An 18,465-nucleotide genomic window follows, 5' to 3' on the forward strand; every position below is an offset into this window, starting at 1 on the left:
GCCGCATGCTTCTTTGAACCTGTAACACGCCACCTTTGGCCGTTACCTGCGAAAACTCTTACGTCGGGTGCCGGGAAATTAATGTATGTTATTATGGCAATTACGAGATGTTAATTCAAGTGCGGTAGTGAGTGCAGGCTTGGAGTCCCTAAGGTAAGTTTATTGGGGCTTCCTTTCTTAATGTATCAGACTGTTTTTTTTTTTTCAGACTATTTTATAAATTCAGAACTCTAAGTAAACCTTCGCGCCTGTTTTTACTTTGGAAACTGGTTTTTTCTACACTTTTAGCTGGTAAAGGAGGTGAAGGTTTATTTTTGTTGGTCACATGTTCTTTGTCCCCGTGCCCATTACCAAGAGCAGTGTTTCAAATCCCCTTGGCCCCCTGTACGCCCGCCACTGTTGCGATGGTTGCCCACTGCTCCCAACGTGTTCTGCGATTGTGCATTCCTCCTCCCACCCCACACTTGTGCCATTCCTCACTTTTCCCCGCTGTTGGGGCACATGAGGAACTTTCTCCCTCCCTGCCCCCAGTTACCTCCCTCCCTTTCAGCCGCTCCCTCCTAGCGACGGATGGCTCCCTGGTGTTTTCCTCCTCCAGGGGATGCTTCCACGACATAAACATGTCTGCTCCGTTTCTGTGTTCTCCCAACCCAAAACCCCAAATGGTTATTTTTTGGAAGACTCAAGCCACCCCCACTTTATAATTTATATTTTTCTTCGGTAAAACACATCACAAAGGAAAATTTCTTCTCTATGCATAAGCTTCGCAAATGCTTAACAACAGAGAAAAATAATTGATCAAATTATGACTTATAAATTAAGGCAATACCAGCCCCCCACCCCTCCATAGCTTATATGGCAAAATTGTAACCAGCAAACACCCCTAGGGTACATTAGGTTGGTATTATTAGGTTCTTTTAGTGCCCCATCATTTCCTAGCCAAAAATGGCTAGCTGGAGTCTTTGAAGTGGCTGGCTGGAGTCACTCCAAAAATTACCCCCAAATTCCCAGTCCCCCTTTACTGTTGAGTACAGTTAAGGGGCAAATAACAGTTGGCCGACAATAAACAAACTCACTTCAGTTAAATGTTCATTTCCTGTCCGAACAACCTTACTCAATTTTTTATTATACCTTTCGAATGTTCATTAAAAAATGAAAAAATATTCCAAATACATAATTCTCGCAAACTAATATTTATCATAATAAAAAATAAAATTTAAGCAAATAATTGAGGATTTTTTCTTAGTTTCAATTTCACCTTACCCATGACTTCTTGAACTCCCGTGTGTGCGTTAGTACATATGCAGCCGCCAGCAATGCGCATGCCCCTGAATTTCACCCACTTAACTATCATGACGTCACACCGTTTTGATGTGATTGGCGAATGTCATTTGCGTGGCCACTGTCGACACAGAATCTGAAATTACTGGTGCGGCTCATCAGATCAACCAAGTCTAATCGTTAATTCCTTGTAACTAGGCTTCTTTTTGAATACGACTGAAATCACCCAGTCATAAACCGGTTTTCATTCGGATCTTATTTCAGAACCAATGAAAACAAGTCATTTATTTCACTAGCCTAATGATTTTCAGTCGATTATTTAAATTTCACCCACGACTAGCCTAATATGCGGCAAAATGTTTGTAATTCTTATCATTTGCACAATGGACGCCGCATGTAATGGGTGTGAATTTAAACAGTATCAGTGCATCAAGACATTTTTCGAACAATATGACGCAGCCTTATCATTTTTAAGAAATCACGGAGTTCTTCCAAGTTCTGTTACTTGCACGAAGCGTTCCAAGCCCTGTTCTTTAAGATCAGATAAGAATTTGTGGATCTGTAATTGTAGTGTTTCTCTCCCAAGATCAGCAAACAAGAAAGCTTTGTGGCTATACTGTTAGTGACTGTAAGGGAACCTATCTTGAAAGAATTCATTTTCCTCCACGGAAGTTAGTTTTATTATATGAAAGTGGCTCCCAAAAACGTAATGCACACGATAGGAAATTGTAACCTACAGTTTTGAAAGTTCATCAAATTATGACTTAAAAGGTAAGACAATAATTCCCCCCCACCCCATAGCTAAAATAACAATTTTTAAAGTAAATTGTATTTTTCCTAACTATACAAACCTGAGGTCCTTTACATTAGGAGATACTTTCAGGCATAGGCTGGAAACGGCCGTTAAACTCTTGAACAAGGTGGTTAGGCAGTAACTACCTCCAGGTAGGCGGGGATACCCGCCTGCCCGGATGTAAACATTCCAGTTTGCCTTTCGGCCCAGGTACAGATTGAGGGGTGGCATGAGGTGGGCATAATTGTAAAGGGCCTCGGGTTTGTATAGTTAGGAAAATACAATTTACTTTAAAAATTGTTATTTGTTCCGACACAATATACAAACCCTCGGTCCTTTACATTAGAGACTCACTTATTGGAGGAGGAATCTGAGAAAGTCTCTCTGAACTGACTGGAGTTCACCACCTTGTCTTCCCTTCCTGGTCGTGAGAGCGAGGAAGGGAAAAACTGCCTCTGACAAAAGATCGGGTTGTAAGAAACGCAGGATCAGTTGTCAGACTTCTGGGTCCCTTTGCATGAAAGAGGAAACGTCAGTTCATGCAAAGTAGGCTGGGAAGAATTTGACGTCGGATGACAATAAGGCAAATACAAGCATTGGGTTGTCTCATAGTCATGGTCTCCTTCCTCCCCTTGCAAGAGGAAGGAGTGGGGTTGCTTCTATTAACCTTAACGGAAATAGAACGGGAGCTCCTGTTATGCGCTTATCTGCCTCGATCGCCCGGTCCAGCTTGTAACGGCATTTCCGCTCCCTGCCCGTGGGAAGAGAGCCAGGATGGGGAGAAAGAAGAGAGGCCAGTCACTCAACCTCCATTCTCCCCATCACAGCCGTGCAACATAGGCGGCGAGATGCAATCCTGTCCTCTTAAGGGAGCTGGATAAGCTACACAACTTGTTGAGCGGCCACCACAGGACCCAAGGAAAAAGTGTTCAAGGACTTGTGTGCAACATCCCAGAGGTAGAAGGAGGTGAAGGTAGTCTGTTGGGACCGCACACCCGCCTTCAGCACCTGAGGTACCGACATATTCTTCCGAATGCGAGGGATGGACCAAGCCATCGACTTTGTGAGCTCTCGGGTGAAAGGTACCGGTATCGTTGTCATCAGCTGCCAAGTACCTCCTTGATCGCTTCATTTAAGTCAGGAGGAAGATGTGCCCTTAGACACTTCTTCCTTGGGAGAGACAGTACTGGCGAAAAACGTTGACGACATCCAGGTTAGGAATGTCAAACCTTTCGAAAGTACCACAGCTCCCAATAGGACAAAGTAATGAATGATCTGGATCATCGATACAAAGTCCAAGGAGGAGAGGAACAAGAAGGACTCGAACCCAACAGTCGATGCCAATGGATTTGGAGTCCACCTACGACATCCGAGAAGGATGATCCCCACCCTGTTCTTCCATCTTCTACGCCAAGGCCAGGGTAACATGAGAGATGGACCTAAGAGGGCATATCTCTATCCGACGACTCTGTAGGGCGAGTGCAGAGCACGGACAGGAACCCTAAACGAGAGTCGCATGCCACCCAGGAAACATTCCTGGGACAGCATGACTGAAGAAGCTTCGTCCGTAGCTAACTCTCGACTAAGGAGACGAAGGCTACTTCAGATAAAAGACTAGGTCGCAAGGGCCTACATTCTTCAAAACTGAAAGGGAGAGAAGCAGCCCTCGGCGGAGAAGACGAGGAAGTCCAGACTTGACAAGCGACTCTGACCGGGAAGAAGTTCCACAACGACACCACCAGCGAAGACGGATCCAGTCCCTGGGACAGTGTTGCAGAGGACTTCAAGGGATATCCAGCTATATCTGTTGCCGCTCAGCGAGAAAGCCTGTGCTTGCAAGGAAAGCTGGAAAGTCTCCCAGTCCTGAACCCACAGGGATGTACTGCCTCAAGAACCGCTTCTTGTGTAGCTGCACAGGAGGATGGGTCAAGCGGAATTCTTCTCGATGCCTCGGCAATCAGTTCGGAAGGAGGGAAGTCTTTAAGTATTTGTCTGTAACTCGGGGTGAGCAATGTTTGTGAACCCCTAGCGAAACGGACAAATACGGAGGGAAAAACGTTGATATCGAGTTTTCACCAAAAGACAGCATGCCTCAACAGAGCGGCCCTGGTCTGGTATGAGGGAGCGAGAAAACACTACTGACTTGTGTGCAGGGAGGCAACAGAAGGACGGTAGGGATTTCTCAGTCCAGCAGTCTCTGTATGAGTCTTCGTGAAAAAGAGTGAGCAGCATGTTCTGTCCCGATCACTCAAACCCGAGGCCAGGCTTGCCTACCAATACATCCCCACCAGGGATGCATCTGGTTAATTGAGCTGTCGAGTGTGCAATAGAACAACACTTTCGAGTACCTTCAAATGTCGAGATAAAACAGGGGAAAAAAATGATTGCCTCCTGTTTGTCGACAAAAAGTCACTACTGTGGTTTTATTGTTCAATGAAACCAGTGAGTGCCATAAAACCCATCCTGGATTCTCGGACGGCCAAAAGGCTGCCCTGAGCCCAGGACGGTGATGGAAGGTACTAATCATCTCGGTCACACAAATTCAAGACAAGGTCTTTACCAGTGTGCGCCTATTCTCAACCTGTGAATCTGTGAGTAGACACAAGATTTGAGGGAAATATGAAGGCATATTCAAAGGTTCCTATAATCAAGCATTAGCCTAACTCTTTCCTCATACCTCGAAGAGGAAAGAACAGAGGAAAAGGAAGCAGACTTCCATTTTCCACCATGGGGAAGCTTCTGCAAGATGACAGGGAACCGAGACAATTAGCTCTAGCCGGCTGGCATTTCCCGAATCGGGAGCACGGGAGAGGCGATGGAAAGAATTGCCGAGACCTAAGGGAAATAGATACTTCTCCTGAAGGAATCCATTCCCAGGTCTCGGCAATGTTGCTGCCAGCTCCAGAGACTCGATAAGCATCATTTTGTCCAGGCATCAGCAGTTGCAATCTTCTTCTGAAGCCTAGGACTTCTTAGCTAAGGAGTTGAGGTGGGCTGGCTTGAACCCAAGGTCGAGTTGAAATGATAAGACCCAAAATTCTTGGCCATTGTCCAAAGGACAAGGCAGTGCCCTGGTGGGAACCTTGATTACCAGGGTATCTGGCAAATCTCTGAAAGAGAAAGGCAGAACCAAGTAAAGGTTCGTTCCCAAGGGTCGAGCCAACTCGGGACTTACGAAACTGAGATCCGAATTGGGACAAAGTCCTTCTTCTTAGCACCAGAATTGCCCAAAAAACTGTGGTCAGCAAGACCCTCCGAGGCAAGAAGAATTCATATTCTGCCGAGGCAGGGGTGTGGAAGTTTGGTGTTTCGACCTGAATTAACTCCATCAAGAAAAGAATCCATCAGGTCGAGAACGCTTCTCGAAGACAGGACTGCGGCGGTCCCTGACATTCTCGGCCCTCAGAAACTGCAAGGGTTGCAAGTGATGAAGGTTATTCATTGAGGGAGCCGCGGTCCTGTCCCAGGGATCCTCGCGCCGACGAATCAGCGCCAAGTTCTCGAGAACACGGGGCGATCGTGACTTGAAGAGGAAGACCCTCGCTGTTCCGATCGTGAAACCCTGTACTTCTCCCCTTGGAGGGAGACCTTGACAGATCCCATGAAACCCTTCTCAGCTACCTGGTTATAATACGAGAGAATCGGGGACCGATACCCAAAGCACGCCAGGCAGCCGAACTCCGAAAGAAAATTTCGCCGGAGCTCTCTCTGTCCGTCTCGCTCCTCTCGAACAACCGAAAGGAGAGGAGAAAAGGTGAGAAAGAGTAGCCCTACCTGTCCTGCCAGAATGATAAGCAGGAGAGGCGGACCGTGAGCAATAATCAACCAAGGAGATTACTGCCACACGGGAAAGAAGAGCACCTATGCCGTGGCAAAGTGCTTTCCTGGGAAGAGCAAAAATTCACTCGAGCATACACGAGACCCGAATCGGAAAAAACCAAGTAGGGCCGAGCCGAGCCGAACCGAGCTGGTCGGTATGCGGCAGACTGGGAGGCAGGCGGGGCGAGCCGAGACGAGCCAAGCCAGTCTGGCAAGCCAAGTCGAGTCGAGCCGAGCCAGTCTGGCAAGCCATGTCGAGTCGAGCCGAGCCAGTCTGGCAAGCCAAGTCGAGCCGAAACAGAGCCAGACTCATAACTGGGCAGGCCAGACTCGTCTGCTGTGAACAATTGCTAGTTTCCCGAACTCTAAACTCCTTCGAGGCAAACCGAGGCCAAGGCCCTCGAGAAGAAGGCTCATAGGGGAATTCTGTGTCTGCTATCTTGCATGCTCGAACCCTAAAGTTCGAGACACAAGAACGAAGCCCCCGAGCAACCAAAGCAGCTGGCGGGCAGAATCGAGACACCTGGCGTCGCGGGTACACCGACACCTGGGTGTCCCGGCGACCAGACACCTGGGTGTCTCGGCAACCAGACACCTGGGTGTCCCGGCAACCAGACACAAGGGCGTCCCAGGCAACCAGACACCTGGGTGTCCCGGCAACCAGACACCTGGGTGTCTCCCTGGGCGCCCCGCAACCAGACACCTGGGTGTCTCGGCAACCAGACACCTGGGTGTCTCGACACTTTCTCTCGTCCTATGCCTCGAAGGAGAGCGCCGTGATTCATAGAATTCGAGCTACCCACGAACTTCCGAAAATCGGGAGCGGCTGCTTTGTTACCTAATAGATTAAAGAGCCACACAGAACCAGTCTTAGATGCAGACTTCAAGACTGGCAACGAGGGAATGGCCTCGAGAGGCGTGCTCACGACCCCAAACGCAAGATCCCACAGGAAAATGCGAATCGGCCAACTTGTCTTCCGGAAGAGTGTCAGTCCCTTGGAAGTCCCGCAGGACTCCCAAAGTGAATCTCTTCCTTGCTTCTTCTGGTGTTCGAACCGAGAGGTTCGAGACACCAGGCTGGGAACCCGACCGAGCACTGGCAAACACTCGGGAGCGCTATGCAGTGCTGGCAGGAAGAGGAACCGAGACACCTGGGTGCCTCGGCCCTTTCTCTCGCACTGCTCCCGAACTGGGCCAAGGAAAATCTCTCCAGACCAGATCGATACTCGATATTCCATAGAATCTCGAGCACTTAAAGCTCGCGAACGAGCGCCGAAGCAGCCCCCATCTTAGAGGCGGAACCTCTAAGACTCGGGAACGGGAACGCAAACTGAGGTCTGCGCGCCCACGCTTCCGAAACACAAAACCCACGGCTATGCCAATCGGGTTCCCTAACCCGAAGGTCGGGAAGAGCCAACGAGAGACCCACTGCCTCCTCGGAAGGAGGCAGTCCCTAAATGTCCAAGGGCATCAAGGGAAGAAGCAGCATCCTTCCCCTCGCCGATGAAGGTCTGCCATTCTCGGGACCTCCAGGACCTCGGGAGAGGAAGGGAAGACGCAGCAGAAGACGAAATCAAGATAAGATGAAGAAGACGGCGGCTACTTCCACAGGACAGCTTCCTTCATCTCCACTCCCACATCTTCTACAGGATGGTCGACACGAAACATCGAACCTCCAGGGTAGTCCGGCAGGAACACAACGGACGCAGGAGAAGCATGATCAGGACAGCCGATGCAGCCGATGGAGCTACAGCAGCAGATCGGAGGGCAGGAGCTACTGCAACGGCCAGGAAAATCACCTCAACAGGACCACTTCCTAAATCTTCACGCTGACATCTTCTACAGGATGGCGGACATCGTAACCTCTGGGGCAGCTAGCAGGAACGCACGGAAGCGGACCGGCACGACCGCCAGGAGCAGCAGGAATGATCAGGACAGCCGATGCAGGAGCTACGGCAAAGGTTCGGAGAGCAGGAGCTATGCAACGGCCAGGAACGCTACTTCCACAAGGCGACTTCTTCCCTTCACGCCCACGTCTTCTACAGGATGGCAGCAGGCAGGAAACACAACGGAAGTGGCCCGGGCACGACCACTAGGAGAAGAAGCGGGCACGATCAGGACATTCGATGCAGGAGCTCGTGAAGCTGTTCGGAAGGCAGGAGCTAATGCAACAGACAGAGTGTCATTGAAAGTCACCAGCATCGACAGGAGCGATCAGGGCGGCTGCGGGAGGAGACCAGGAGAGCAGCCCCGAGACTGTCATGAGTTGACACGAGCAAAACACAGGGAACAGCAGGAGCAGATAGACCACAGATACGCAGGAAGCATTGCAACAGCATACATGAAAACCAGCAATGACAGCGATCGAACTACATCGGCGGGAACAGAGTCAGAGCGATCCCGACGTGGTAATATGTCATCTAATCAGGTATTGTGGTCGATCCCGGCAACACTGAATGAAAGTCGGGACTGCTTCATGCAAGATATTCTTGATATATGATATCCAGCCAACTACTGCTGTCTCTGCAATGCTCACTGTCAACCTGAAAGAAAAACAAATATGATTAGTAGAGGCTCCTCCCGCTACAAGGGGAACAGCCCTACGCAGCGTTAGGAGTTACTCTAGACGAGGTTGCTCGCTCCCCCCGTGTCTTCACCTGACGAGCGAGCGAAGAGGGCGAAGGAGAGAGAAGGAAGAACCTACGGGAAGAGAAAAAAGGACAGAGGGGAGGCCACCAAGGGCGCCGTGGAAGCGGAACTTATCGACGACGCCCGTAACCTCCCACTCAGCCCGCAATCTCTAAGCGCAGGCGGAGACAAACACTCAGCAAAAGAAGGAAGAAATTAGTGATGCCCTTACACACGGAGGCGGAAGCCCAAGAAGGGACTAATCTTACGTCCCGATGGATGTAGGGAAGTGAAGAAAAAGCGTCCCAAACTAATCCCGAAAGTACAGGGGCGCCCAGTATTATGAAAAGGGCCGCTGGAGAGAAGCATTACCACTTGGCTCGCTACTCCAGCTATGCCCTTGGCCGTCAAACCCCAGACACAGGCAGGGGAACGACGGCTTACACAAGGTTATCACAAATCGTGGGTTTGTATTACAAATATCAAACACACGCAATATATAAACAAAAATACAGAAAGATCCCACCGTAAGAGCTTAACGACAGTCAGCAGAGAGAACAGAAAAATACGTCAGCAACGGCTGACGGCCGAAAGCAAAATAACAATTTTTGAAAGTAAATTGTATTTTTCCTAACTATACAAACCCGAGGTCCTTTACATTAGGAGATACTTTCAGGCGTAGGCTGGAAAACGGCCGTTGAACTTCAACAAGGTGGTTAGGCAGTTACTGTCCGGGAGGCGGGGAGCACCGCCTGCCCGGATGTAAACATTCCAATTTGCCTTTCGCCCATGTACAGATTGAGGGGTGGCATGAGGTGGGCATAACTGTAAAGGACCTCGGGTTTGTATAGTTAGGAAAAATACAATTTACTTTCAAAAATTGTTATTTGTTCCGACACAATATACAAACCCTCGGTCCTTTACATTAGAGACTTACTGATTGGAGGGAGGAATCTGAAAAAGTCTCTCTGAACTGACTGGAGTTCACCACCTTGTCTTCCCTTCCTGGTCGTGAAGAGCGAGGAAGGGAAAAAAATCACCTCTGACAAAAGATCACAAAGAAACGCAAGATCTATGTCAGACTTGTGGTCCCTTTGCATGAAAGAGGGAAACGTCAGTTCATGCAAGTAGGCTAGGAAGAAATGACGTGGATGACAATAAGGCAAATACAAGCATTGGGTTTGTCTCAAAGTCATTTACTCTTTCCTCCCCTTGCAAGAGAAAGGAGTAGGGGTTGCTTCTATAACCTGAAAGGAAATAGAACGGAAGCTCACGTTATGTGCTTACCTGCCTCGATCGCCAGGTCCAGCTTGTAACGGCACGTCCGCTCCTGCCCGTGGGAAGAGAGCTTAGGATAGGGGAGAAGGAAAAGAGGCCAGTCACTCAACAAGCATCTCCCAATCCTTACCGTACAACATAGGCGAGATGCAACCTGTCCCGTTAGGGGAGCTGGATAAGCTACACAACTTGTTGAGCAGCCACCACAGGACCCAAGGAAAAAGTGTCCAAGGACTTATGTGCAACATCCCGGAGGTAGAAGGAAGTGAAGGTAGTCTGTCGGGACCACACACCTGCCTTCAGTACCTGTGGTACCGACATATTCTTCCGGAATGCGAGGATGGACCAATGCTGCGGACCTCGTGAGCTCGGACGAAAGCGCACTCATCGTCTTCTCCTGCAGCAGAGCACGCTCTCCTTATTGTCTCACGGCCAAAAAGAGATGGTGTTCTTGGACACTTCTTTCTTGGTCGAGCCAGTGCTAACGAAGAGTCGTCGACACTCAGGCCGGAGGTGCGAGTCTTCTTCAGATAGCGCCGCAGCACCCTAACAGGACACAGTAACATCTCGTCTGGATCATTATCTACGAAGTCCTCTAGGGAGGATCGTGAAGGACTCAACCGTCGTCAGGGACCGGGATTCTGAGTCTTCGCTACAAAAATCCGGGATGAAATCGAGCGTAACTGATCCCCATCCCCTTGAGTGTTTTACATCAAAGGAAAGTCCATGAAGTTCGCCAACTCTCTTTGCCGAATGCCAGGGCAAGCAAGAAAACGGTCTTGAGGGTCAGATCCCTGTCTGACGACTCTCTTAAAGGCTCGTATGGTGCACGAGTCAGGCTCCTTAGAACGAGTCACATCCCACGCAGGGGCCTGAGATCCCTGGGTGGGCAAGACCGTTCAAAGCTTCTCATGAGTAGAGAAATCTCGAAAGAGGAAGAGATGTCTACTCCTTTTCAGCCGCAAGACTAGGCCGAAAAAGTGCGCGTAGCCTTTTACTGCTGAAATGGAGAGAAGCTTCTCTCGGCGAAGGAAGACGAGGAAGTCCGCGACCTGCTGAACAGTAGCTCTGACCGGAGAGATACCCTTCGACGACACCAACCACAGAAGACGGACCACTTTCCCTGGTATACCGCTGCGGAGGATCTTCTGAGGTATCCTGCCATCTCTGTTGCTGCGCGGCGTGAAAAGCCTCTCGCTCGCAAGAGATGGTGGATAACCTCCAGCCGTGAAGACACAGGGAATGCACTGCCAGGTGGAACTGCTCTGCGTGAGGTTGACGCAGAAGGTTGGGCCAGGGGAATCTCTCGGTGCCTCGGAGAGGAGAGCTAGCAGGTCCGGTACCAAAAGTGGCCATTTGGGTGCCACCAGAGTCATTCTGAGATTCGGGTGATCATCACCGCTGATTACCCGGCGAATCAGACAGAATGGAGGAAAGGCGACGTGTCGAGGTTGTCCCACGGATGTTGGAAAAAGCGTCCTCCGCAGCGGCCCATGGGTCCGGCACGACCAACAGAAGACCTGAAGTTTTCTGTTGTGCCGGGTGGCGAACAGATCTATCACTGGACGCCCCCACAGGTCGAACAGCCTTTCGCTACTTCCTGATGGAGGGACCATTCGGTCCCTACCACCTGGTTCTGGCGGCTGAGCTTGTCCGCCACTACATTCCTCTTGCCTGGAATGTATCTGGCTGACAGCTCTACCGAGTGAGCTACTGCCCACTGTGCACCTGCATTGCCAACTGATGAAGCTGATGGGACACCAGTCCCCTGCTTGTTGACATATGCCACTACCGTGGTATTGTCGCTCATCAACACCACGGAGTGTCCCATCACTCGATCCTGGAACTCCTGGAGAGCCAGGAAGGCCGCCTTGAGCTCCAGAATATTGATGTGAAGGTGCTTGTCGTCTCGGTGCCACACTCCCGAAGTCAGCAACTCCTCCAGATGTGCGCCCCATCCTCGGTCGATGCGTCCAAAACAGAAGCATGTCCGGAGGGGGAGTATGCAGGGATACTCCTATTAAGAGGTTCCTGTCGTCCAACCACCAGTGGAGGTCCTTTCTCACTTCCTCGGAAAGAGGAATGAGGAAGGACTGGGGTCTCTCGGACTGGGACCAGAGCTCCTTTAGTCTCCACTGGAGAGACCGCAGGTGAAGACGCCCGTGAGGAACTCCAGCTTTTCTAATGACGACAGGTGACCGATGACGACTTGCCATTGCCCGAGCTTGTTGCTCCTGTCGTGACAGGAACAACTGTGCTGCCTCCCTGAACTTGCTGATACGAGTCCCGAGGGAAAGACTTTTGCTGCCACCGTGTCTATCAGCATGCCCAGGTATTTCGTCCTCTGCTTGGGGTGAGATCTGACTTCTCCAGATTTACCACGATCCCTAGATCCTGGCAAAACTCGAGGAGACGATCCTGTCCTGTAGCAACTGCGGCGAGAGCTCGCCAGGACTAGCCAGTCGTCGAGATACCTCAGAAGACGTATCCCAAGTCTGGGCCCAAGCTGACACGAGAGAGAACACTCGTGAACACCTGGGGAGCGGTCGAGAGCCCAAACAAAGTGCCCTGAATTGGAAGACCGACTCCCGAGGATAAAGGCGGGAGGTACTTGCGCTTTAGGACGGATGGATGGGTATTTGAAAATACGATCCTTCAAGTCCACCGTAAGCATGAAGTCGTTCTCCCTGATGGAGGCCAGCACCCCATCGCGCTGTTTCCATCGTGAACCGAGTCTGGCGAAGGAAACGGTTCAAAGGAGAGAGTCTATGACTGGTCTCCATCCCCTGATGCCTTCTCTACGAAAGATCCGGCTGTAAAGCCTGGAGACTGGTCCGACACGACTTCTACAGCATTCTTGCTCAGCATGGCTTGCACTTCTTGCTGCAGTGCGATGTCCTTCAACGAACCTGAAAGATAAGTTTGGAGATGGACCGGAGTGTAGGTGAGGGGAGGCCGAGACTCGGGGGTGGAGATATCCCTCCCGAAGAACATCCACTATCCAGGTCTCGGCTCCATGTCGCTGCCACGTTGCCCAATGGCTCGACAGGCACCCCCACCTTTGGCAGCTTCTGGGGGAACGCCCTCTAGCGTCTCTCCTTCTTCTTCTTCCCTTGCCCCCTCTACCGATTGGAAAGGGGGCTGAAAAGGACGGGAGTAACCCCCTTTCGAGGAAGAAGAAGGCTGGGTGTTTCCTCGGGACCCCTTCAAGACTGGGACTCTTAGGGGCCGAGAAGGCCAGCCTGGCCCAAGACCTGGCTGCAGTGGGAACGAAAGACCCGGAGGTCTTAACCACTGCCTGGTGGACAAGCCGGTCGTTCTCATCGGCACGGCGTTTGTCTCACCGCAGCATCCACCAACTCTCTAGGGAAGAGAGAGGAGGAACCCAGCAACGGTCCATTCCTAAGGCGATTGCCGACTTGGACCTACAGACTTGGCAAAGCGAGAAGAACGGCATCTCTTTGCTTTAAACCAGGTTTGCCCACAGGTTTGCAGTCTGGTGGCAAGGTAGGAAATAGCCCTACCTCCAGACTGGCACAGTCTCCCAAAAGCAGAGTCCTCCCCAGGCACGATAGCGCCTGAGGAAGCGGCTACCTTCGATACTGTGAAGGACCACAGATCGAGCCAGGAGACTGCCTGAAAGGCCGCCATGGCGGTGGCTTCCAGGGTTGCAGCTTGCTTGGGAGAAACATTCTCTGCCGACAATTGTTGCAACGAAAGACCCGGATCCAGACGAGTCAGGTCCGGGTCAACCTGTTTAGTCAGCAACGCTCCTTCTATTGAGAGTAAAAGCGCTTTCTGACGCAGGTAGAGGGGAGGAAGAAGCTTCTCCGAGCGGCTCGATCGAAGGAACTGTCTTGCCCAGACACAAGACCGTTCACCTGATCGAGTACCCCCTCGGCAAGCGTGGACCACGGCAGCCCCACCGAAGCCTTGGGTTCCTTCTTAGGACCCCAGAAGGATTCGAGACGCGGACGACAATCCACAGACGAAGCCGTGGTCCCTTCCCCGAGGTCATTGTGCCGACGAATCAGCGCTATAACCTCCGAAAAAGTCCTCTGTATTTCGGGGTGTCCGCATCCTGAGGCAGAGGACCTTCAAGTCCTTCCAGGGTGCGGTCCTCCGAACTACTCTCCCTGCAGGAGGGAGAACCTCGGCAGACCCCTGAGGATCTTCCTGAACTACGGCATAGGACCTGGTCGAGCCAAGGACCGAGCCAGGAACATACCCCCATGCAGTTGAACTCTGAGGAGAACACTCCCCAGAGTTCCTCCTCTCCAACTCACGCCCTTGGAGGAGACCAAGGAGCGGAGGGGACAGGGGAGGAAGATCGGGCGCTCCCACTGCCCTTACTGGCAGAACCAGTAGAGGCAGCAGGCCGAGGGCGGTCACCAACCCGCGGTGATGACGGGCCCTCAGGTCGAGGAGAACGTTTCATCCCAGGTGAAACGGTCTCCCGAGGAGCGGAGCGGGGACGCGAGTCGCCGCCGCGCGTTCGCCTCCCCTGAGCCAGTCTGGCCGACCGGGCGCGGCCTGGGACTGGGAGGAGTCGAACGCGGCTGGCTGGCGAGAAACGCGCTGTCCTCTAGACGCGCCCCAGACTTCTTCGAGGCCAAGCCTCTCGGGAAGACTGAGCAGGGACTTCTTCCCTGTTTCTCCATGCACTCGGCCCTCGGGCTGAAGCATTATCCCGAACCTGACCTGGCACTGGATGGAGTGCCAGCAGGAAGAGAAGGGGCACCTGCATGCCCCAAGCTCTTTCTCGTCCCCACGCCCTGGTCTGTACGGCGAGAAGTGTCCACCGTAACAGACTGGGGTATCCTGGTCTCCTTGGAGACCCGGTACTGAGCAACTTCAACGAACGAGAGTCCGACACTCGCTGGCCTTAGAAGCAGGAGGTTTCTTAGGCGCAGCGGGAGAGTGCCGACCTTGGTCTGCACACCCTTGGTTCCCGCTGCCCTGGCCCGGAGGCTCGGGAACAGCGGTTCCCTGATCCGAAGATCGGGAAGAACCAACGAGAACCCACTGCCTTCTGTGTGGAAGGAGACAGACCCTTAGAAATCTCAGTGCGAGGTTTCTTAGGGGAGAGACAGACTTCTTCTTCTTCGACACGCGAAGCCTTGGAAGAGGAAGAGGAAGAAGCAGCAGACTAACGGCGCACGATGAAGACGAAGATGAAGACAGCATGACACACTTCCTAGACCTCTTTCTTCTTCTTCTTCTTCACCATCTGCTTCAGGAAAGCAGTCAGATCACCAATCCAAGAAAGCGAAAGACGGGACTCAGGAACAGCAGGAACAGGAACAGCGGGAGGGGCCACAACAGCAGAAGGTGCAACCCGGCAGAGACGGCGGAGCTCGGACCAGCAATTGCCTGGGCAGCGAGCCTGCGTGTCGGCCAGGAACCGGTGGGCGGGGCCAGGGATGCAAGCGCCGCCTCCCCGCATGCAGATCTGGTACGGCCGCGCCAAGGTCGCTGGAAAGGGAACTGAGGCAGACGAAGGGCCGGGCTGGAGAGACAGACGAGGAACCGTCTCAAGGCCAGGCCATGTTCAGCAATGGGGCAGCAACAGTCACATACGGTGCGATGGCGTCACCATGTAGGAGGGGCCAGTCGCGCGAGAATGGTGCCAGAAAGCCAGGTGGCAGGGGAACAGCGTGCTGGCCTGCGGATGACGCCGATACCTGGGTGTCCAGATGCGAAAGCAACTGAAATCGGCATCTGGACAAACCGCGAAAAGGTGACAGTCGTGGTAGTGGCTGTTGCTGCCGTGTGGGTCGATGACTGGAGAGGGGCCATGGGAGCCAAACCTTCCAGAGCCGAGCCAGGTAGGCCCGGTGCAGCCAGGTGAACTTGGTATCATCGTCTGGCTATCGAGCCCGGTACCTGAAGCAAAAGTCGGGTTAATAGAAGAAGCCTCCACCCGCTCCGGCGGAAAAACTCCTCCGAACGGGAAGAGACTTCGAGATGAAGCCGCTGTCCAACTCTCCCCGTGCCCTTCCACAAACGAAGAAACGTAAGAGGAAGGGGAGGGGGAATCCTCACCGAGGAGAGGGAGCAAGAAGAGGAAGTTCGCTGGGAGGTAGAAACGAACCCAAACATCGCCACCAACGGGGTCGCCAGGGCGTATTTCCTCGGATGACTCCTTGGTAGGCTTACGACGGTAAGATCTCCTCCTTCGAACTTGCCCCATTGCTCGGAGGACCACAAACAACACTCATTACAAGTAGTCGCGTGAACACACCCGCCTGCAAGATGTGCAGAGAGCGTGTGGGTCCACATCGACTCTAGATCTAAAGGAATTACACTTTTTCCTCCCACCCCAGGACATACACGCTGGGGATGGGAGGATTTAGATGATTTATCCATAACACAAAAATGAAAAAGGAAAATTCCCACCAAGAATGATGAAGAAAAAAATGCAGTCAGGCAGAGAGCGAAGAACAACGTCCGTGCCTACGACGGCAAAAGCAAATGGAATGTTTACATCCGGGCAGGCGGTGCTCCCATCTCCCGGACAGTAACTGCCTAACCACCTTGTTGAAGTTCAACGGCGTTTTTCAGCCTACGCCTGAAAGTATCTCTAATGTAAAGGACCGAGGGTTTGTGTATATTGTGTCGGAACAACTGGAATGTTTACATCCGGGCAGTGGGTATCCCGCCTACCTGGAGGTAGTTACTGCCTAACCACCTTGTTCAAGAGTTTAACGGCCGTTTCCAGCCTACGCCTGAAAGTATCTCCTAATGTAAAGGACCTCGGGTTTGTATATTGTGTCGGAACAAACAGCAAATTTGTAACCAGTCCACACCCCTAGGGTACACAGTGTTATTTTTTATTGGCAACCTGTAAAATTTTACTGGCTATTAATACCCTAAAGCTTACAGAAGATGGTGTTGCTGGTAAGTGGCAACATGACAATGATGCACCTCCAGCCTTGCAGATGGAAGGTGAACAAATCATCTTGAGTGTTACCAACACCCTTGCACTGCACTGCACTGCACAAATGGATGGAAGCAGTATACATGAAGCTGAAAGCTCGAGAAGACTGCGTCATATATATGAGACTGTGCTCAAATTTGCTGAGAGATGTTCCCACTTTAACAGCTTGCAAGTTATGCAGGATCTTGCTTGTAATGCACAAGGACATCCCTGCTTAGAGGTCAGTATCTGTTAAAAGTCTAGCAATAAAGACCAGATTAAGGGAGTGCTAATAAACCCTCAACTGCCTCCCTCCCTCCCTCACTGCCTCCAATAAGCCTTAAACGACCATCTTCAGGGTTCATACAGCCTAGCACCAGCATTGGGTCTTAATCCCTTGGAGGAGGAGGAGGAGGAGGAGGAGGAGGAGGAGGTGAGCTTGATGACCCTGAGCACTCTGAGATGATGAATTTGTTGAGCAATTAGTCTACTGATGCAGAGACTTGCAGTTTCATCTACAGCTCTGATTCCTTCCCCCCGTAGGAGGTAGTGCTGTCAGTGCACCTCGTGCGGGGCACTGTAGGCATCACTAGGTTCTTTGCAGCATGCCTTCAGCCCTACCTGCAACCCTTTTCATTCCTTTTACTGTACATTCTTTCATATTCTTTCTTCTACCTTACTTTCCACCCTGGCCCGGGGGAGGGGGGGGGGATTAACACAAAACCTCTGAAAGGCCTGATCCCGCCGTTCTGCAAAGTAGCCTAGCCTTCCTCACAGGGGACACAGCCCCTTAGCCTACACCCAAAAATCCCCAAAACGAACTCTTACACACTTGCCGTTGTATGAAGCATTTCGGCACATTGACTGACAGCTGCCGTCATGGGAAGCAAATTCAGATAATTACAGCGTACAAATAACGCCACCGGCCTTCAGCATGGGATGTCCACCCGGCTTAAACAACGATCAAGCTCTGGCCTCACCTACTGAATCACATTGAAAGCTTCTGAATTACCAGAGCAAATTTGAAACGGTAAAATAAAAACATGAATCACGCATATCCTAACTGTCAACTGACCAGAGTAATTTCAACTTACATGAAGATGTGAACACTTTATACACTTTACACGCGGCCATAATTTCGAAGTGGGGAAGGTTCGGGGGGAGCGGAGGGCAGCGGTGTGCAGCGGCAGCCTTAGAATATTAGATGTCGTCTTGTTTGTGTAACAACACCAAATTCTACCCGTCGTAATTCGTAACAAGGATATACTTTCGTTGCTGTTCTCATTGAATATTGCTTGTGCGGTAAGTTTTAGTCAGTCATATTATTTATTGCTCAAAATAGGTAGTAAATAGTAAAAATATTTAGTAATAAGAACATATAGTCCGAAAAATAGTGGTTAGTGTTCAAGAAAAACTACCATGAGTGTGGTTACCATCTTAAACACAATTACACTTTACCCTAAATATTGTAGATATTATTATGATTTTTTTCCTGAAATAAGTGAAACCCAGATTACGTCTTCCCACCAGTTATAAAAAAAAAAATACAGACCATAACCCGCACGGAGAACGATGGTCATTACTGCCAACGAAACTTCTATAGGGTAGAAACTAGTAAAATACATTCCATGCTTTGATGATGCACCTGACTTACAAAAAAAAAATAGATTTTAAGTTATCAAAAATGTCTAATATTCAATTTTTGTACAACTTTACAATGAAAATGATCATTAATGAAAATTGCAAT

At 51.0% G+C, this 18,465-nt stretch overlaps 1 protein-coding gene across 1 annotated transcript in view; it reads right to left on the reverse strand.

Moving 5' to 3' along the window:
- Window positions 1-17,970, reverse strand: part of mEFTu1 (mitochondrial translation elongation factor Tu 1) — a 235,199-nt gene extending 217,229 nt beyond the window's left edge. Inside the window, exon 1 of the mRNA XM_067103039.1 lies at window positions 17,813-17,970. Coding sequence (XP_066959140.1) covers window positions 17,813-17,852 — 40 coding nt within the window. The 5' untranslated portion in view covers window positions 17,853-17,970. The remainder of the gene's footprint in view (window positions 1-17,812) is intronic.
- Window positions 17,971-18,465: the final 495 nt, after the last annotated feature.

Source organism: Macrobrachium rosenbergii, chromosome 4 (assembly GCF_040412425.1).
Source record: "Macrobrachium rosenbergii isolate ZJJX-2024 chromosome 4, ASM4041242v1, whole genome shotgun sequence".
NCBI classification, from domain to species: Eukaryota; Metazoa; Arthropoda; class Malacostraca; order Decapoda; family Palaemonidae; genus Macrobrachium; species Macrobrachium rosenbergii.